Source organism: Callospermophilus lateralis, chromosome 10 (genome assembly GCF_048772815.1).
Source record: "Callospermophilus lateralis isolate mCalLat2 chromosome 10, mCalLat2.hap1, whole genome shotgun sequence".
NCBI classification, from domain to species: domain Eukaryota; kingdom Metazoa; phylum Chordata; class Mammalia; order Rodentia; family Sciuridae; genus Callospermophilus; species Callospermophilus lateralis.
Window position 1 is genome coordinate 1,721,629 of NC_135314.1, and position 20,664 is coordinate 1,742,292.

The 20,664-nt window shown below is 53.8% G+C and overlaps 2 protein-coding genes across 6 annotated transcripts in view; both read left to right on the top strand.

Annotated features, from left to right (window-relative positions):
- Positions 1-20,664, top strand: part of Tspear (thrombospondin type laminin G domain and EAR repeats) — an 86,653-nt gene that overhangs the window by 33,559 nt on the left and 32,430 nt on the right. The window lies entirely within an intron of this gene.
- LOC143408336 (uncharacterized) lies at positions 10,794-14,988 on the top strand. Of its 5 annotated transcripts, XM_076867966.1 has the most exons (3): positions 10,794-11,135; positions 11,244-11,625; positions 14,969-14,988. In XM_076867966.1, exons 1-3 carry the CDS (start codon positions 10,794-10,796, stop codon positions 14,986-14,988), a joined length of 744 nt encoding a protein of 247 aa, XP_076724081.1. The 5 variants fall into 5 exon arrangements, with proteins under 5 accessions (XP_076724081.1, XP_076724079.1, XP_076724080.1 ...); XM_076867964.1 differs by lacking the exon at positions 14,969-14,988 and having other exon boundaries at positions 11,187-11,657; XM_076867965.1 differs by lacking the exon at positions 14,969-14,988 and having other exon boundaries at positions 11,244-11,657.

A 20,664-nucleotide genomic window follows, 5' to 3' on the forward strand; every position in this document is an offset into this window, starting at 1 on the left:
TGAGCTTCTTTTTAGCTCCACCATCTTCCGCTGGGCAATCTGCTTCCCCTGTTGAATCCTAGGAGTCCTCTCTGTGTTGAGGGCAGCAGTCTTCATCACACATCGTTTGTGACTCCCCCCCCCCGCCCCGCCCCGCAGTCTGTGGCTTCTCTCACACCCTCGGTGTCCTGTATCAGTTTGAAATCATTCTAGTAAAGAAGTCTGAGGTCCCCATGGCCCACTGGTGCATTAATCTCCTGGACCTTTTAAAGAAGGAAAACAGCCAACCTACACAATCTCTTTCAGAAAACAAAGGCGGGCACCCCGCACTCGTTTTCAGCGGTCACCCACCATTTCCTGCAACAACCACCCAGACTTCACTCTTCTTTGCAGCTGAGTGAAACTCCATGCGTATTTATACCACTTCTTCTTCATCCATTCACCTGTTGATGGCCATGACTTGGCTCTGGTGAGTTTTCCTGCTTTGGACATGGGCACGCACGTGTCACCAGCGTGTGGACTTTGACTCTTGGATGAATACCGAGTGGCACAGCCAGCTCATGTGGTAGCTCCATTCCTAATTTTGGAGGGATTTCCATACTAATTTCCATAGTGGTTATACTGATTTCCAGTCCACTAACTGTGTGAATGTACCTTCCCCCCATCCTTACCTTGATAACTGACATTCTAACTGGATTGAGACGGAATCTCAGTGTAGTCTGGGTTTGCATTTCCCTAATTGCTCACGATGTTGAACATTTTCCATGTATTTATTGGCCATTTGTATTTCTTCTTGTGAGAAATGTCTATTTAGTTCACTGGCTTTATTGGTTATTTTATTTGGGGCCTTAAGTGTTTCTTAGTTGGTCCTTTGGAGTATGGATCTTCAGAGGAGTAGCTGGCAGAGATCCCTCCCACGTGGGGGGCTGTCCCTTCTTGCTCTTGTGTTCTTTTCTGTGCAGAACCTTTTAAATCTGATGCCACTCATTGATTAGTCCTTGATATTTCCTGAGCTATGGGGTCCTATGGAGAAGTCATTGCTTAGGGCTGTCTGTTGTGGTGTTGACCTACGTTTTCTTCTAGTTGTTGCAAAGTTTCTTGTCTAATTTCTAGACTTTGATCTATTTTGAGTTTGCTTTTCTGCAGGGTGAGAGGGATCTGGTTTCATATTTCTATCTACAGATATTTGGCTTTTCTAGCGCCATTTGTTTAAAAGGCTGTTGTTTCTCCACCATGTTTTGGAGCCTTTGTGGAGGGTCAGATGACTGTGTGGGTTGTCTCTGGGTTCTGCTCAGTTTCTCTCGTTTCCCTTGTTATCCCTGTACCAAGCTGGGCTCTTCACTGAGGTTCTGCAGAATGATGTAAACCAGGCATGAGACACCTCCAGCGTCGCTCGTTCTGTTCAGAATTGCTTTGGCTGCTCTGGGCCTTTGTGATGGACTTTGGAGTGACCTTCTTTGTCTCTTATGATTAATTATGGGTTGAAATCTGCTTTTCTGGATAGAAAGTAGCGATTCCTGCTTGCTTTCAGACAAGAATATGCATTTCAGGCTCCGACTGTGTGGGTTTTCTATGTCTTCCTAATTCAGTCTTGGCAGGTCATCTGTGCCTAGAAGTGTCTTCATTTCTTCTAGGTTTTCCAATTGATCGAAGCATACGTTTTCAAAATCCTAATGATCTTCTGGATTTTTGTGATGTCTATGATGATCTCTCCTTTTTCATCTCCAATTTTATTAATTTGGGTCTTCTCTCGCTCTCTCTGGTCAGTTTGGATAAGGGCTTATTGATCTTGTTCATGGTTTTAAAGAACCAACTCTTAATTTAGTTGACCCTTTGTATTTTTATTCTCAATTTGATTGATCTTGAACTTAATGATTTTCTTACTTCTACTGGTTTTGGAATTGACTTGTTCTTCTTTTCTAGGGCTTTGAGACGCCTCATTAGGTTGTTTATTTGGGATCTTTCTGATTTTCTGATGTAGGCACTCATAGCTATAGAGTTTCCTCTTACGACCGCCTTCATAGGGCCCCAGATGTCCTGGTATGCCATATCATGACTCTCATTTGTGTCTAAGAATCCTTAAATTTTCCCCCTGATTTCTTCTATCACTGATTCATCAGTCAAAAGTGCATTGTTCATTCTCGATATGTTCATATCATTTCTACAGGGCTTTTGTGTGTATATCCAATTTCATTCCATTCTGATAAGATACAAAGAATTTTATGAACTTTTTTTCATTTGCTCAGATTTGTTTTGTGACCCACGATATAGTCTATTTTGGAGAAGGTTTGATGATCTACTGAGAAAAAAAAGTGTATTGTATTGTTTTAAATTAAATAGTCTATTTATGTTTGTTAAATCCATTTACTTCATAGTGTATCCAAAGGGTCTTTCCTATGTTTATATCTGGATGACCTAACTGTTGGTGACAGAGGTGTGTTGACACCACCTAGAATTATCGTACTGGGGAAAAACTGGTAATTAAATTCCAGTAGGGTCTGTTTTATGGGATTAGGTGCATCAATATGTGGGGCATAAATATCTACTATAATCATGACCTTTTGTTGACTGGTTCCTTTACCGGTAGGAAGTGACCTGGTTTTTCTCTCTAGCTGCCCGGGTTGCTGTCGAGCTCCGTTCACATGGTACGTCAGTCCCACCCTCTCACTTTCAGCCTGGCTCCCTCTAGGTGAGGTGGGCTCTTCAAACAGCACACAGCTGGGGCTTGTCTTTGATCCATCCTGACAGCCGTGTCTTTTGATTCAAGAATTCAGACCACTTACCTTCCGTGCTGTTATAGAGAGATGTTTATTGATTCCTCCATTTTGATTCATTTCTAATGTTTTGATTGGGTCTTGCCTCTCACTTGCTTAGCTCCTCTTCAAATAAGATCTGCTCATTTGGGAGCTCTGGGGTTTGCTGTTGATTTCTTCTGTATGGAATATTTCTTTTTAAAACAATTTTTAAACTCTTTTTTTGACACAATATGTTTATTTGTTTACTTTTATGTGGTGCTGGGATCGAACCCAGTGCCTCATGCATGCAAGGCAAGGGCTCTACCACGAGCCACCTCCTCAGCCCCTGTGTGGAGTATTTCTTGAAGTATTTTCTGTAGTGCTGACTTAGTAGTCATGGAGTCTTTGCATTTCTGCTTATTCTGGAAAGTTTTATTTCTTCTTTGACTTTGAAGGATACCTTTGCTGGGTACAGCAATCTTGGTGGACAGTTATTTTCTTTCAGGACTTAAAACACATCACTTTAAACCCTTGTGGCTTTTGGAGTTTGTGCTGAGCAGTTTGAAGTGATTCTGATTGGGTTGCCTCTGTGGCCTGATCTTTCTCTCCTGAGGCTTTAAAAATTCTATTCTTACTGTCGTGTTAAGCATTTTAATTATAATGTGTTGTGAAAATGTTCTTTTTAAAACCTTTTCTATTTGGGGTTCTGAATGTTTCCTGTATCTGGATATATCTGGATGCCCATCTCATTTTCAAGGTTTGGAAATTTTTCTATTATTATTTCCCTAAATAGGTTTTCCATTATCTTGTACCTCAGAACCTGCTTCAATTCCAATGATTATTAAATTCAGTCTCCTAGTATTGTCCCAGAGGTCTTGTGTATTCTGGTCGTGTTATTCTTTTTTTGTAATATCATCTGAATGTTCAACACTGGCCACTTGGTCTTCCAGCTCTGAGATTCTGTCTTTAGTGTGGTCTGCACTATTATAAAGATTCATCTGAACATTTCGTTTGGTTTATTGTATCTTTCATTTTGGAGATTCCTGTTTGACTCTTTCTCAATATCTCTTTCTCCCTGTTGAATTTCTCATCCGTATCATGTATTGACGTCCATGATTCATTCGGTTGTTTTCTGTATTCTCTTGGAACTCATGGATCATTTTACAATCATTCTTTGGAATTCTTGGGCTGATATTTCACCATTCCTGTATCTGTGGAGTCAGTGGCTGGGGAATTATGTACTTTAGAAAGCATCGTGGTACCTTATTTTTTTTATATTACCGTGTTGGGTTTGATCCATCTGTTGGGATGGATTTGTCTTCCACTCTTATGAGTGTGGGTCTTTCTAAGGAACAGACTCCTCTTGCCAAAGTGTCATGGAGTGATTCAGCCTGAGGCCCCTCCTGGGTGTGAACCCACAGCCTTTTGGTAAGTCTTCTCTGCTTTTACTATAGCGCTAAATGTCTGAGATGGGACCTGAGGGCCCCTGCTCCCAGCCATTTCTGCTTGGGTCATGGTCATGGTTTTGTTTTTAATCTCTCTGTTGTTTGCATCTGAGCTGGAGGCTGAGTGCCACTGATCTGTGCGTGCAGCACGGTGCTCTGCCTTTGGCTGCGTTAGGTTCAGCGACAGTCTGTACCTTGTGAACTTATAGTGTCCCTGTAGCTTCCCCACACCTCACAGAAAAAAAAAAAACACAATAGCAACAACCAAAACAAACAAGAAACAGCATTAAAATAAAGACCCGTGGCCTCTGCCACCCTCAGCACGGATCACCACACCAACAGGAATAGTGAGGTCAGCAGCTGCCAAGAGCAGGAACCATAAATAACCATCAACTAGAGATGGCATGAAGTAAACAGCAGGCGTCAACTGTGCCATCCACAGCACTAGTAACAAACAGCAGGCGCTGCACAAACAAATATCTCTAAAACATGGCAACAGGAGAGTCATCAAGAGAGGAAAGGTGCCAGGAAGGGTCAGAACACGGTGTGGAACAGCCAACATGGGCACAGAGCAACAAGGGGAGGAGGGGCCAGCCAGGTCGTGGAGATGGGGAGAAACGTGGGAAGACACAGTAAAGGGGGCGAGAACAGAGAATTGGCTGCTAGCACGAGAAGAGGGGTAAGGAAAACAACAGAAACCGAACAAACCAACAGAACCCTGACCCTTAAAAGACAAGTCAGGGGAAAACGACTGCATTTTTTTTAAAAAGCTAAAAATGAGAAACAAACAAATATGTGTATGTGTCCACAAACCAATCAGCATAGCAAGAGACAAAAAAAATAGAAAAAGATTCTTAATGAAGAATGATGGAATCGTCTCCACGGAGGCGGTAGAACGGCCGACCAGAGTGGATGGTCATTGCTCGTGCCCAATGTCCTTCTTCCCATTCCTTCTTGGGCTATGGCCTGGGTTGTTTATTGCCCTGTCCCACACGGGAGAGGGAATGGGTCTCCATTTGGAGAAATAAAAGCTGAGAAAAGTAGTGCAATGGAATAACACAGAACACAGAAAGGTGTTTCAAAGTCGGGGCAGAGACGGGCCAGGGGACCAGACAGGTCCAGCGTCTAACAGAGAAAGCCCGCATTTGCTCTATTTATATTGGAACACACCAAAGGCTTTCTATAGCAAGTTCTTCACCAACACAGGACAGGGGTGGCCGGTAGCTGCTCGGTTCCCCGCAGGCCACGCCCATCTCTGGTGCTGCCGGGCTGAGGGAAAGTTCACTTGCATTTGGGTGACCTTACCCCGTGGGACTGGCGCAGGAAGTTCCCAATGCTAGGTCGACCCGACACGGGCTACGGTGCTGAAAACGGTCCTCACGCACGTCATGGATGGCTTGACCCCTTTAATGTCATGACACAGCTGCAGTAGAGTGGCCTAAACAGAAGCTGGTGAAGTAGCGCTCAGCTCCCTTCTCACCAGAACAGGGTGGAATGGGGAGGGAAACTGTGAATTGGAGTCTTGTCTACACAAGTAAGATCAGTGCTCTCTGAGGACAGGGCTTCTGCAGAGTTCTGAGTGGAGTTTCTGGGGCTGGGACTTAGGTCTAATCAGGCCCCGGGGTCTTGGTTGGGTGGTGATTGCTCTGGAGATGTTAGAGCAACACACCCCTAGGGCCTGGAAGCTGCCAAATTCTGTCTGGGATCTGGATCCCAGGAGCTTCCCAAGAATTCCACTCATGGGGTCCAGGAGCCAATCCTCCACACCCTCTGCTGCCCATGAGCACAGCCTTCCCAGGCTTAATCCCTGAGTGTGGACACACCCTCCTGACCTGCTTCAGCTGGTCACATAAACTGCTAGACTGAAAGGGAAGCAAGCTGGACTCCCCTCTGACCTTCTGATTGGATTCCCCTGGGTGCAGTCCTCTCTGTGCCTGTTTCACTAGTGTCCTGCTAGGTGTGCCCTAGGCTGTGTGAGGCGCTGGCTGGGACCTGACTCCTGCAGCGGCAGCATGGCTGCCTCAAGGTGGCGCCACCAGCCAGTTGGGAACCTGAGCACTTTTTCAGGCACCACTGCACAGTGCAGTCTCTGGCTCAGCTGAGTTCAGGCTGCTTTTCTGACCTCAGGTGTTTCTCTATACATCTGCCCGTCAGGTTTCTCTCTGTTCTCCTCCCTCTGTGCTGAGCCAGTGCTGCCACCAGTGTGCAGCCGACTGGGCTCCAGTGGAGTCTTCTTTGTTTAATGCACCCAGCTTTCTGAGTCTCTGAGACACTCTGACTGTCCAATACTGAATTTTAGGGAAACCCCTGTTTCACCCCCCTCTTCCAGAGCAGGGCTCCACTGCTAGAATCCTGAACCACGGAGTAACCATGGCCTCCCTCTAGTCTGCCATCTGGAGTCAGATTTACCTGAATTTTTATTTGATTCATTGAGTCTCCTTTTTAAGACTTCTTTGGCTTCTTTTCAGAATCTCTCTGTAGAAATGTGCTTCACATCCTGCATTTCCCCCCTTGGTCCATTCCTTAGATCCTCCCTTAATTCATCACCATTTTAACAATTGATTTTTTAAATTATCTGGGCTGGATTTCTTCCACTTCAGTGTCCATGGACTCAGTCCTGGGGGTCATCGGCTTTGGAGGCCTGTCTCTCGAGCTGCCCGAGGCCTGTGTTTGCACACCTATGGGGGAGCATTTTTCTCTTTCTAGTAAGTCCTGGGACAGGGTGAATCTTAGCTCCCACACACCAGCCAGCGGGAGTCCAGTGCTAGGTCCAACCACCAGAGAGAGGAGAGGAGACCAGTGGCCATGGGGACGTAAGAGCATCACCGACATGTGCTAAAAGGTGACCACTGAGCCCCACGACTCCGCTAACCTCGGAGAAGAGGGGGCAGATACAGAGCAGGTGGAGGGGAGCATTGACCATGATACGTGAACTGAGCTGGGGGGGGCCGTAAGGGGGAAATTCAGAAAGGGGAGGGAATGAATGAGGGAAGAATGAAGGAGGGAGGGGACAGAGGTGAGATGGAGAGGGCAGGGGTCAAGCGAGGACCCGGCGATGGACAAAACACTGAGCCAGAGCTTGGAAGACGGAACCCGGGAGGGAGCCCTGGCCGTCGGTCTCCACCCAGCAGCTCCCTGACAGCAGCCGCCAGAGGACGGTGCTGGGGCTTCAAACACGGAGAGGTTTTCTTCTGGGGCTTCAGTTCTGGAACCTTCCAGCCAGGAGGATGTGGTGTGGCTCCACAGCTGCTGGGTGTTTGACCCAGCCGGCCGCACTGGCTGGGGTGCCTGCTGCGCTCTGCCCTCCTCGCCGACCCCATGTCTGTGAGCCCTGTCCACGCCAGGGCAGAGTCCACCCTCAAACTGGTGGCCCAGTAGGAGTGCTGCTCTGGCCCGGCTGGTGGGCCCGTCCTCTCACCCAGGGACCAACCCGGGTTGGGCTGCAGCCTCCTGAGAGCCTCAGTCCAGGGCAGGAGAGGCACACGGGACCGTCAGTCTGTCCTGAAGACCCTCCCGACCTGGGGAGCTGTGCAGGGACACAGTAGAATAGTGTCAGGTCACCGCATTTCACCTGACCCCGGTCTGTCCACTGCTTCTGTCGGCCACTCGTGACCACAGAGCTCAGAACACCAGTTCCAAGGAAAGCACCCCTGCTCTTCCCAGCTGCGGAGGGTGTGGAGCAGCCCAGCCACCCCACTGCCCAGAACTTCCCCGTCTCCCTCCTGTGTCCAGCTGGCCCCACGGCTCGGGCAGCCTCCGACCCACTCAAAAGCAAAGCCCCAGTGGCTGTGGGGTCTTGGGTCAAGAAACTATACCAAGATCAAGACAAAAAAGAATCAAAACACACAGAGAAAAGCGTGTCAACCAAGGAAGCCTGCTGCAGGCCCTCGGCCACACCTCAGGGAGGCGCAGACTGGCCCTGTCCCCCGTGCATCCCCGGCGCTGTCCCTGAGCAGCTGAGGGCATTCCTTGTCAGATGGCACGTTGCAGCCCCTGCCTTTCCTGCGTCGCTGCCGTCACCCCCTTCTCCCCCGGGGGCTCTGCCTGGCTGCACTCTCCAGGGCTCACACGCTTCCCCACGACCTTCCTGCCGGGGGACACCCCACAGGACCCGTGTCCTGGGCTCCTCATGATGTCTAAGGCGCTCTCCATGAGCTGGAAGTGGACAGCGGTCCCTGTCCAGCCTCTATCAGGCGCCCAGGAGACACCAGCACACAGTCAAGGGCCAGGCTGCGTGTCCTCCTCAGGGGTCCAGTGGGGGTCCTCCCACTCCTCTCCCTGGTCACGCTGAAGTCCGCCCAGGGGCCTGAGAGAAGGAAGTGAGGGCAAGGCCGTGCCCAGGGTGAGGCCGTGCCCAGGGAAGCCAGGGCCCACTAGAAGGCCGGAGCCCGCGGGTGAGCCGTGAGGGCCGCAGGCTCAGAACAGCCAGGACGCATCGTGTCCCCGCAAGTTGGCGACGGACAGGCGGGACTGGAGGTCTTGATCAGGAGTCCTGCGCACGGTGGGACAAAACGTGGCCGTGGAGGAGGAAGTCTGAAGGGGCCTGTGCCCAACGAGGACGAGGAGGTCACCGAGGGGGAACCTGACCAGGACGGTGAAGGGCACGCGCCCGCGTCCAGGGGCAGCGCCCAGCCTGGCTGTGGCCCCCCAGGCTGTGGCCCTCCAGGCCCTGCCGAGTTTGGGCTCAGACCAGGAAGCCGATTCGGACCTTTATGTGGGAATGGAACGGCACTGAAACACAAAGTAGAGGAAAAAGAATCACAAAGTAGAGGTCTCGGTGGTCACGACCAGGAAGGGAGAGACCCGCAGGGGAGACCCCGAGGAGGCCGGCTGACAACAGGGCGAAGCCAGGCACCCAGAGAGGGGAGTCTGCGGCCTTGGGCACCCTCAGCTGAGGAGCCGACCTGTGAGGAGAGCAGCCGAGTTCACTGACGTCCCTCACTTCCAGATGCACTGTGGACGGACAGAAGGCAAGGCACAGACCCCGGGAGACGTCTGCACACGGACCCACACACGCCTACCCAAGGACAGACAGAACCTTGGAAACGCGACGTCCAGAACAGCCGGTGATCAGAGGCCTGGAGACTCAGAGGGATATTTCACCCGGGCAAAGGCAGGGGCAGCAGAGGACATGGGACCTTCGCACACCGCAGCCACTAGGGGAGGCGGCCGAGCCACAGCGAGCGTGTGACCCGGGTGCTGGCGGGACGCGGAGGAGCAGGACTCTGCAGATGTCGGGAGCTGCAGCCGCTGAGAACAGGGGCCAGTGAGCACAGTGAACACGCTGCGGCCACCCCACGTCACCGGCTCTGCAGCAAGGCCCAGCACTCAGCGCGAGGCCACGGCCTCCTGCCCCCGAAGGCCCTGAGCAGGGGTCCCAGCACTCCATGCCCAGGTGTTCCCGCGTGGACGCCAGGCGCCCTGGGCACAGTCCCCACCAACGGGAGGCCATCGACATGCCCTTCAGCCACGGAGGACCAGCGGGAGGCCCCCCCACTGCAGACTGGAGCCCCGGAAAGAAGCTGCCCGTGGCCCCGGCTCAGCTGCGCAGAAGGGCAGACCAGGGCCCGTGTGGACCGGCATTCAGTGGGCCACACGCTGAAGTCCAGTCCGGCCACACCCCGGGAAAGACGCAGAAGGGGCCGGTCCACAGAGGGCGAAGGGAAGCCCTGGGGTGGTGGACGGCCTCCGACTGGCCCTGTGGTGGCAGATCCGGACTCTGCCCGTCAGAACCCAGAACCCCACACCACCAACATGGGCTGGGGGCGCTGAGGGACAGCAAGGCGGGGGCCAGCCCAGGGCCGTCCCCGGGTTCCTGGCTCTTCCTGAGGTCTGCACCCACATTCCCTGGGACTGCTCCTGACTGCACCCCCGGCCTTCATGGTGTGCTCTCTGAAGGGTGGTGGACCCCTGGACTCTGGTCACTTCCTCTCTGGCACTGGGCTGGCTCCTGTTGACATCCAGATCTGAGCAGAGATGAAGCTCTAGGGCCCCCTGTGGCCTCTGTGACACCAGCCTGTCCAGGCCTGCAGTGCCCTCTGGCTCATCCACCGTGAGGCCCGGCTTCCAAACCCCCAGGCGTGTGTCCAGCTCCGATGTCTTTACGCGTCCTCCAGGCTCTTCCCTGAAGCCGTCTCCTGGGGGACTCTGTCTCCCTCGGGTCCCGGTCTCTGCCGTGCTTTGAGGGGTCACTTGTGCCCATCCCCGCTTCCCTGCCCTGGACTCTACTTGGCCTTCTGTGGCAGTGATGCCACTGCTGGCCAGCTCCCTGGGCCTCACATGCCCAAGTCCAGTTCCTGAGGCCAGGGTAGGCTCTGGACCTCCCTCCCGCCATCCCCGGGGTGGAGGACCCTGCACACTGGCAGGCCCCAGGGTCCTTGTTCCTGAGATTTTGTTTAGAGGACCAAGGACACGGCCCTGGACCACTGCTCCATCATGACCAGCCTGTCACAGGCGGAGCAGCTCCTGTGTAAACAAACCGCGTGGATGAGGCTCCCAGCCGCCCAACACAAACCAGGAAGAGGAGCTATGGAGCCCAGGGGACAACACACGCCTGGCCCATATAAAAGCCACAGCCCAGAGCTCCCCCCACAAACACCCACACACCCACACACCCTCCTCCAGCACACCCACCATGGCCGCCACCACCATGTCCATCTGCTCCAGCTCTTGCCCAGAGTCCTCCTGGCAGGTGGACGACTGCCCAGAGAGCTACTGTGAGCCCCCCTGCTGCGCCCCCAGCTGCTGCCAGCCCAGCTGCTGCGCCCCAGCCCCCTGCCTGTCCCTCGTCTGCACCCCAGTGAGCTGTGTGTCCAGACCCTGCTGCCAATCAGTCTGCACCAGCTCCTGCACCCCCTCCTGCTGCCAGCAGTCTAGCTGCCAGTCTGATTGCTGCAGCTGCTCCCCCTGCCAGCCGTCCTGCTGTGTGTCCCTCTGCTGCAAGCCTGTCTGCTGCAAGCCTGTGTGCTGCAAGCCTGTGTGCTGTGTGCCCATCTGCTCTGAGGCTTCCTCCTCCAGCTGCCAGCAGTCTAGCTGTGAGCCCTCTTGCTGCTCCTCTTCCCCCTGCCAGCAGTCCTGCTGTGAGCCCTCTTGCTGCTCATCCTCCCCCTGCCAGCCGTCCTGCTGTGTGTCCCTCTGCTGCAAGCCAGTTTGCTGCAAGCCCGTGTGCTGTGTGCCCATCTGCTCTGGAGCCTCCTCCTCCTGCTGCCAGCAGTCTAGCTGCCAGTCTGACTGCTGCAGCTCCTCCCCCTGCCAGCCGTCCTGCTGCGTGCCCGTCTGCTACAAGCCCATCTGCTGCTACAGACCCTTCTCCTGCGTGTCCCTGCTCTGCCGCCCAGTGTGCAGGCCCGCCTGCTGCGTGCCCGTCTCCTCCTGCTGTGCCTCCTCCTGCCAGCCCAGCTGCTGCCGCCCGGCCTCCTGTGTGTCCCTGCTCTGCCGCCCTGCCTGCTCCCGCCCGGCCTGCTGTGGTGTCTCCTTGGGCCAGAAGTCCTGCTGCTGACCGGCCATGTCCCCAGGCCAGTGGGTTCAGGTCCCCCCTCCCCACCCCCGTGTCCTGACCCCAGCCTGCGGGAGCTCACACAGAAGGTCCAGCTCCTGCCCTTCGTCCCTGTCCAGCCCAAGTCTGAGGCCTGAGCCCTCCTTGGCTGCCCTCCTCCCCGTCCATGGGAGAGCTGGCTGCTGCACCCCACTTCCTGCTCCAGGCACCCACCCTCCCCAGTCGGGACTGGGTCCTCCTGACCCTCTCTTGTCCCCAGAAGTGCCACTCTCTGAACATCAATAAAGCCTGTGCCCCCACACTCTCTGTGCACTGATGGACACTGCCAGGGAGGGGCAGGGTGGGGACTGGTTCTGAAGAGGGTGGCCGTCCCTTTGACATGTCTGTCCTCTGGAGGACTGGCTCAGGGGCAGCCTGGATATCTGCAGACTCAGAACTCCCCGGGGGACAAGCAGCAATGTGGTGGTGGGGGGTTCAGAACATGCAAAGGCGGATCGACCATCAGCTGGCCTCTGGGGCATAGGAGGTCGTCTGTGAAAACAGTCGGCGCCCTGAGAAGCCTTGAGCAAAGCTGGATGGGGCCCTTCAGGGGTGAAAGACCCCCCAATGTTCCTGGGCATCCAGGAGGCCCCAGGCCCACCCACAGAGGGGCACTGCTCAGGGAGACCTGGGCAGCTCTCGCAGTCCCCTGGGGCTGACCTTCAAGCTCTGATCAAGCAGGACGTGGAGGAGATGGCCCAGCAAACCGCCCAGGCTGGCCCAGGCGCCCAGCACAGGGCAAGGCCAGCTGCAGAGCCCGGGAGGGGGACATCTTTTGACTCCAGTGTCCCAGGGGCTCAGGTCACTCTCTGGACACTAACTCGGTGGATCAGTGGCCCAGCTGAGGAAGGATGCAGTCAGGACAAGGCACTTCAGAAAATGGTCACCACAACCACTGCCAGCCCCAAACCAGCAGCCACAAACGGCACAGGAGGATCTGATGTCCCTGACTTTCCCATTTTAATATTCACGGAACAGCTTTCAAGGAAAGTAACGAGGCAGGTCAGGGAGCAGGACCTCTCACAGAGAAGTAAAACCAGGAGAAACTGTCCCCGAGGAGACTCAGAAATGGTGCTTTAAAGTAAGTCTCTGAAGGCAAGGAAAACCCCCTGAGGTCCCCCTCCCTCCAGACAGAATGGCGACATCCAGAGCAGAGGCAGCAGTGAGTGCTGGTGAGGGGGGAAAGGTCCCACTGCTGGTGGGACTGCTGGTGGACTGCTGGGGGTGCAACCCCTCTGCAGAGCAGAATGGAGCTGCCTCAGAAACCAGGAAGGGGCCGCCATTTGACCAGGGTCTACTCCTAGGTTTATACCAAAGGACTTAGATCGGCCCACTGCAGTGAGGCGGCCACATCAGGGTTTACAGCTGCTCCATTCACAACAGCTGAGCTAGGGAACCAGCCAGGTGCCTGCAGCAGGTGGATGGGTAAAGAAACGTGGGGCACATGCACAATGGAGACTCAGCCTCAGGAAAGAACGGAGTTACGGCATGTGGTGGAGAGCAACTGGAGACCATCACACTAAGTGAAATAAACCAATCCCCAAAGCCAAAGGCCAGATGTCCTCTGTGATGTATGGAAGGTGACTCATAGTAGGAGCTGGGAGGGAGGAGTGGAGGGTCCCTGGGTTGGATGGGGGTGGGGGAGGGAGGAGGGTGGGAACAGGAAAGACAGGAGAAAGAACGGACATAACTTTCCTGTGTTCATGGATGAGTGCGCGGGCAGTCTAACTCCACGTGAGGTACCCCCACAAAACGAGAAGTCACCTATCATCACGTATGTGCGCTATGTCCAAATACAGTCTACTCAGGTATAACCAAAAGCATTCATAAAGGAGAAAAGTTATAAATAGTCTCTAAAAAATAAAGTAAGTCTCTCAAACATACTCAGGAAACAGAAATCTAACTATGGACACAGAAGTGAAAGACTCCGGGGAGAATGATGTTCCACCCAATATAGAGAATGTCAATAAAGAGAGAGGGGAAGGGAGGGAGACGGAGAGGGAGGGAGGGAGAGGGAGAGGGAGGGAGAGGGGGAGGGAGAGAGGGGGGGAGGGAGAGGGAGAGGGAGGGAGAGGGAGAGGGAGAGGGTGAGAGAGGGAGAGAGGGAGGGAGAGGGAGAGGGAGGGGGAGGGATAGGGAGAGGAAGAGAGGGAGGGAGAGAGGGAGGGAGAGGGAGAGAGGGAGGGAGACAGGGAGGGAGAGGGAGAGAGGGAGGGAGGGAGAGGGAGAGAGGGAGGGAGGGAGAGGGAGAGGGAGGGAGAGGGGGAGGGAGAGAGGGGTGAGGGAGAGGGAGAGGGAGGGAGAGGGAGAGGGAGAGGGTGAGAGAGGGAGAGAGGGAGGGAGAGGGAGAGGGAGGGGGAGGGATAGGGAGAGGAAGAGAGGGAGGGAGAGAGGGAGGGAGAGGGAGAGAGGGAGGGAGACAGGGAGGGAGAGGGAGAGAGGGAGGGAGGGAGAGGGAGAGAGGGAGGGAGGGAGAGGGAGAGGGAGAGAGGGAGAGAGGGAGGGAGGGAGAGGGAGAGGAAGGGAGAGGGAGAGGGAGAGGGAGGGAGGGAGAGGGAGAGGGAGAGAGGGAGAGAGGGAGGGAGGGAGAGGGAGAGGAAGGGAGAGGGAGAGGGAGAGGGAGGGAGCGGGAGAGAGAGAGAGAGAGGGAGGGAGGGAGAGGGGTTGATTTAACAATAAATAAAATAGAATTTCTGAAATTGAAGAGAACAACAAATGAAATGAGAAATTTACTCTAGGGTCTGAACATAGGAGGAATTAGTGACCATGAAGTAGGTTTATTAAGATATTCTCACCTAAAGGACAGAACTTATAAGGGAATAAATCTTAGGAGACTTGTTGGCCCCTCACACATACCACACCCATAACCAGAGTCCCAGGAGGAGAGGAGAGTGGGAAAGGGCAGACACTTTTGAAGAAATAACGACCAAAACGTCCCATTTAATGAAACACCTGAGTCTACACTTTTAAGAAACTCAGTGAACTCCGTGCAGAGTGAACTCAGAGGCCAGGTGGAGACGCACTATAATCTCACTGCAGCCTCAGAAACAGACTCTTTCACGCACAAAGAGCAGGTTACCTGCTGCTTGTCCCAGGACATGGAGGCCACAGGCAGGGGGCCCATTGGAAGGGCTGGGCAGGGAGCTCTAGGTACCAAGGGGAGGTCACCTCTGCAACCTTCCCTAAAAACAGGGGCAGGCGCAGCACCTCCCAATCAGGGCAGGGGACAGGGTGACTGGAGCCTGCCTTAGAGGAAATGCGACTCAGGAGGAGAGGAGAGGAAACCAGGCGCTGACTGAGGGTGTTCTAGGAAGAAGCACCACATGGTGTCAGTGTGTCCTTTGTGTGTTCATAGGAAGTGGTCATCGGCCTCGCTGACCTGGGGGAGCCACCGGATGCTCTCCTCTAGTCTTTATTCACATAAGGGGGTGGTGACGCCTCATGTTCCTTTATGATGGAATCTTGGTTTCTTTTCAGCTCAGCGTCAAGTTTGTCCATTCTATGGCTCTTCAAAGAACCAACTTTGCTTCCACTGATTCTCTTATTGGTTTTTCTATTCTCTATTTATCTGGCCCCTAATCTCTTCTGTAATACTAGTCTTTAGTGGGCGATCTTTAAAAGGTTACTCTGCTATCTTTGGAGTTAGTTTTCTATTTTTACAGTTTCTTACTGTGTGGAATCACTGATTTGTTATTTATATTTTTATTTATTTTTTACCATTTACAAATATTTTTTATTATTTCTTTAAAAAGATTTTGTAGTTGTAGATGGACAAATGCTCCCTTTTTTTTAATGTGGTGCTGAGCAGTGAACCTAATCGCTCTGCCGCTGAGCCCCAGCCCCAGCCCACAGATGTTTTTACTTTCATTTGTTCACTGAGTCCCCTGACGGTGGGACTGCCGGGTGTGTGGCACGGGCGTGGGGCGTACTTACTCTGACCAGGACTGTGCACTTTATTTCTCAGGTCGGCCTTCAGAGCCTTTCCCTTCACACGGCTCCACGACACCTAGGTTTGGGCTGGTGGGCCCTCCCCTCATCCCAAGGCATCCCTTTCCCTCCGGGTCCCTGTGACTCCCTCACGTGCTGGGGCCTGACTGACCGTTTTGGTGAATTCCGCTTTCTTCCCACTTCCACGTCACTGTGGTCACAGAGGACAGTCTGTGTGACTTCAGTCTCTTTACGTCATTGAGAGCAGCTTTGTGGCTGGCAGGTCGGTGGCTCTGGAGGATGGTGTCCGCCCGCGGGGGAGAAGGCGTGTCCTTGGCTGAGAGTGTCCCTGGTCTGTGGGCTGCTTGTCTTAGGGCCGTCCAGCCTCCCCCTCCCTCTGGGAGTCAGTTTTTCAGTGAGGCTCAGGGAAGACTTACTGAAGTCTCCACTCTTACTGTAGGACTGGAGCTGCCTGCTCTTCAATCTGCCTGTTTCCTCGTTATTTTGGGGTCCCATGTCAGGTGTGACGTTTCTGGTGGCTGTACCTCTGGGTGGGGCGGCATTTTGTGACATGCTGAGGTCCTCCTGCTGGCCAGTCTGCACCAGCTTGTGCATACCACCTGCTCCCTTCCAACCTCCGTCCTGGCCACACTCCCCGCAGGCCTCCAGGTCCCCGGGTCACACCCTTGTGGCCTCTCAGCTGCTCTCAGTGGACACCGAGGCTTCAGGCCCAGTTCCCAGGCTGCGACTCCAGCAGCCTCCTGAGGCAGCTGAGGAGGGTTGGAGAGCCGACAGTCTCCCTCCCCATTGTCTGGAGAACCCACTGGGGAAGCCTTGTCTGTGGTGTCCTTTGTAGGACGTTCTAATCCTAGAGTCCACTCTTTAGTAGATTGGGACACTCTGATTTTTCTTTTGTGCTCACTGTGGACACCTGGGCCTGGTGTGCCAGCAGCACCATCCATCTGCAGACTCCCATCACCCCACAGCTCCCCGCCCTGCGCGGTCAGTTCACCCCCGACCCAGACTCTTACCCCACTGATCCTCATTCGATCCCTTTATCACCATCTTTTCCAAAATGCCAGATTCACGGAGGCACACAGAGTTGAAAATGTTACTCTTATGGTTTGGATGTGGGGGTCCCCCAAAGCTCCTGTGTTAATGCAGAAATGTTCAGAGGTGGAGTGACTGGATCATGGGAGCTGTGGCCTGGTCAGTCCACCCTCCTTTGAATGGACTGACCGGGTGGTAACCAGAGGCAGGTGGGCATGGCAGCAGGAGTGGGCCACTGCCCTGGGATTGTGTGTCCTCTGCAGCCCCCCCCAACTGTTCCTGTGGTGCCAGGAGGGGCGCAGCCTCATCTGCTGTCCCCTTTACCCTTGGTCCACTGCCTCACCTTGGGTCCAGAGCAGTGGAGACCTCTGAATCCATGAGCCCCAGCAAACTTTTCCTCCTCCAAGTTGTTCAGCTATTTTGGTCACAGCTGAGACAGAGGCCAGATGGCAAATGACCTGAAAGACCCCAGGAAAGAAGAGCACAGATGGCGTCCAAAGAGGTGAAAATGGCTGGACACAGGAGTAATCACTGAGGTGAGAACTGACCCCAGCGGCCAGCTCTGCACACCTGGGTCACCTAGTGACTGTGCGTCTGACCCCAGCGGCCAGCTCTGCACACCTGGGTCACCTAGTGACCACTGCATCTGACCCCAGCAGCCAGCTCTGAACACCTGGGTCACCTAGTCACCGTGCGTCTGACCCCAGCAGCCAGCTCTGCACACCTGGGTCACCTAGTGATCGTGCGTCTGTTTGAGGGGGTGGGCTTTGAGGCACATTGGAGCTAGTGCCTGCATCTGACCTTGCTTTTTGTTCAGGACAAATAGTTGACCCCCTCATCCCTTGTTTGAGTGTTTTGGTTGAGTGCATTGAAGAGTCTCTCCTCATTTGCCTCCATTTTAATAGTCCCTTGGGCGGCCCCAACAACACGCCACAGGAGAGTGAGTGAGACGGCAGAGATTCACGCTCCTGCAGTGCCAGAGACTAAGCCCTGAAGGCACAGTGACAGCACGGACAGGCTTCTCTGAGCTCTGGGGAGAGCCCTTCCTTGCCTCTTGGAGCGTCTCGTGGTCCCGGCAAACCCTGGCCCTTGGCCCTTGGCTGCTCCCTTCAGTCTTTGCCCACGTCATGCCTCCTGCCATGCGTCGGGGCTTCCTTCGACGTCCTCCTGTAGAGACAGTAACCATTGTAGTTACGGCTCTGACCCCATGTGACTTCCTCTTTACCCACTGCACCTGCAAGGACCCTTCTTCCAAATAAGGTCACACTGTGAGGTCCTTGGTGGACCTAAATTTGGGGCAGCTGCCGTTCACCCACCATATTCACCCACTTGCCGCTTGGTCATATTTTCTTCTGTCGTCTGTGTAGTTAACCAGGAATCTGTGACGTTGGAGCTCTAGGATCTGATCTTACCAACCAGCTCCAGGTGCACCGAGAACCTGTGACCCCATGGAGCTCCCCTCTGAATCTGTGACCAGTTCCCAAGTACTTCATTTCTGCAATGTTGACAGACTCATAGACACTCACAGAGTCACGTTCATCTGTACGCACCGGCACGTGCCTGTCCTTGTGGCCCCTCTTCTCTATCAATTTCCTTGCTTTCCATCATTTTCTTTCTACCCTAAAACTCCTTTAAGTGTTTTCTCCAGCTTTGATGCTGCTGTCGGCCAGTGCTCTCGGCGTCCCTCACCTACGGCTGTGCTCATCTGTGAGGACCTTGTCAGCAGGGGTAGACCTCGGGCTTGTGGCCGACTTCAGGTGACAGAGGCACAATTCCAGCGTCTTCTGGCCTCCAACATGCCCACCGAGAGTCATCTGTCAGTCTCGTTGTTACTTCTTTAAAGTCACTTTGTCTCTCCTTCTCCCTGACCTCTTCAGTTTTTCTGTCTTTACGTTTCAGCAGCAGCAGGGCCAGGGTGGTTGTATGGACCTGCCTTGCTTAGATTCTCAGTGTGTTTTTAATCTATGGGTTAATAGCTTTCATCAATTAAAGTTCTGACAATACTTCACTACCTCGACTCACTCATCTCTCCTTGTAGGATAAACCTATTTTTTCTACTGAGTCCTATATGTTTGTTTCTCTATTTTTATCTTTTTTCTGTGGCTCCATTTTGATTTCTTCACCTCCCTTCATTCTCTAAACTTCTCTTTGACTTTGTCGAAAATGGTATTAAATTACCAATTTCTCAATTCAGTTATTATGTTCTTCATTCATAAACTCATTTTGGATTCCTTTATAGAATTGTGCCACTGAAATTCTCCATCTTTCCCCCATTGTCTTAAAAAAAAAATCGTCACAGTTACTTTAAGCCCATGATTGACATTCAGATCTCTGGAGCACCGGTGGACCTGTGTGGTCTTCGTTTCTCCTCTTGTTCTGTTTGGTCTCCGTTTCTCCTCTTGGTCTGTTTGGTCTTCGTTTCTCCTCTTGGTCTGTTTGGTCTTTGTTTTTCCTCTTGGTCTGTTTGGTCTTTGTTTTTCCTCTTGTTCTGTTTGGCCTTTTGATTTTCCTCTTGGTCTGTGTGGTCTTTGTTTTTCCTCTTGGTCTGTTTGGTCTTTGTTTTTCCTCTTGGTCTGTTTGGTTTTCGATTTTCCTCTTGGTTCTCTGGTCAGTTGATCTTGTCGTTTGGTAGGCCTGATACTTTTTGAATAAAAATAAGGCGTTGTGAGTGAACATGTGGAGGTCATTTTCTTCTTCATGAAGCCCCTGTCTCCCAGTGGGCTGACCTTCGCTCTGACACCTGTTGGCTCTGGCAGAGCACCTGAGTTCACTCTGAGCTGGTTCAGGTGGGGCCAGTCTTACTTCTGCTTCTGCTAGGGAGCAGCCCCACTTAGACCCAGCGTTTGCCACAAAAGCCTGAGTGCCTGGCCAGAGTCCCTTCCCCTCTCAGCTCGTGAGCTGACTTGGCTTCACTTCATGTTGGCGGTCAGTCCCCAAGACCACTGAACTCTCTCTCCACTTTCCCAACCTCTCATCTGTGACCTGTGAACTGGCAAATGCCTCAGGAAGAAAATCCAAGAAAGTAGTGGTCCTTGCCGTGTCCCCTGTGATGGTGACGGGGACTTGGTCCCTCAGGCTCAGCTCCTGGTGCGTCCTCTGGCCCTCCAGTGGAGATTGCATTGTTACCCAGGTTCCTCATTTTTCTCAGATGGTCAGTCTGATGAGAGCCCACTCCCCCCATGAAGAAGCAGAACTCGACAGAGCATTTTATATGGTCTAAGGAAAAGTGTGAAATTGGGCCCACAGGGGGTTGGTAGGAAAAGCAGGTGCCCAGGACAGCGGGCGGCAGGGCAAATGGAGGGGCTGCCCAAGGAGGGCTAAGGCCCATGGGCAGTCCTGGCTCTGAGGTTCAGAACCTGGACCCGTGGCCCAGGGAGCTGCCTGATGCCCCAGCGGGGAGGACACAGCCCACCATCCTGGCCTGAGAAAGGAGGCCTGCTGCCCCCAGGCCCAGGGACAAGGTGGACAGGGCCACTGGGAGGAGGCAGGGAGAGGTGGAGGGGATGAGGACCTGCGCAGGGCTCAGGTCAGGCTCAGGCTGTCCAGCTCCACACAGCCATGAGGCCCCGGGCAGGGCACCAGGTACCCTGGACTCTGGGTGCTCAGTACAGGTGCCAAGCGTCCTGCAGTGGTGACGGGCCCTGGGGAGGGGTGTGAGCCTCAGGTGACACCTCTGTGCCCAGGCTTCCCTCCAAGAGAGATGAGGCCCTGAGGCTGCTGCCCAGTGGCTGGAGGGTGCCCCAGCAGCCCAGGGTGGCCAGGCTCCTCCCACACACAACACCCAGCACTCACTGCTCCCGGAACCCACTCCCGCTCCAGGGGCCCCGACGCTGGCAGGACATTAACGAGCTGGACAGCCTCCCAGGTAAACAAGCATCCCCGATGACGGCCAGGAGCCAGCCCAGCAACACGGAAGGAGAGGCTGTGGGCTGGGGACCAGAGGGACCAGGCAGGTATAAAAGCCAGCACCCAGAGCTCCACACACACACCCACA

Coding starts and splice junctions, on each gene's coding strand:
- LOC143408336 (XM_076867964.1), top strand. CDS start 10,794: ATGGCCGCCACCACCATGTCCATCTGCTCCAGCTCTTGCCCAGAGTCC. Junction 11,136..11,186: donor AGCCTGTGTGCTGCAAGCCT/GTGTGCTGTGTG, acceptor AGCTGCCAGCAG/TCTAGCTGTGAGCCCTCTTG.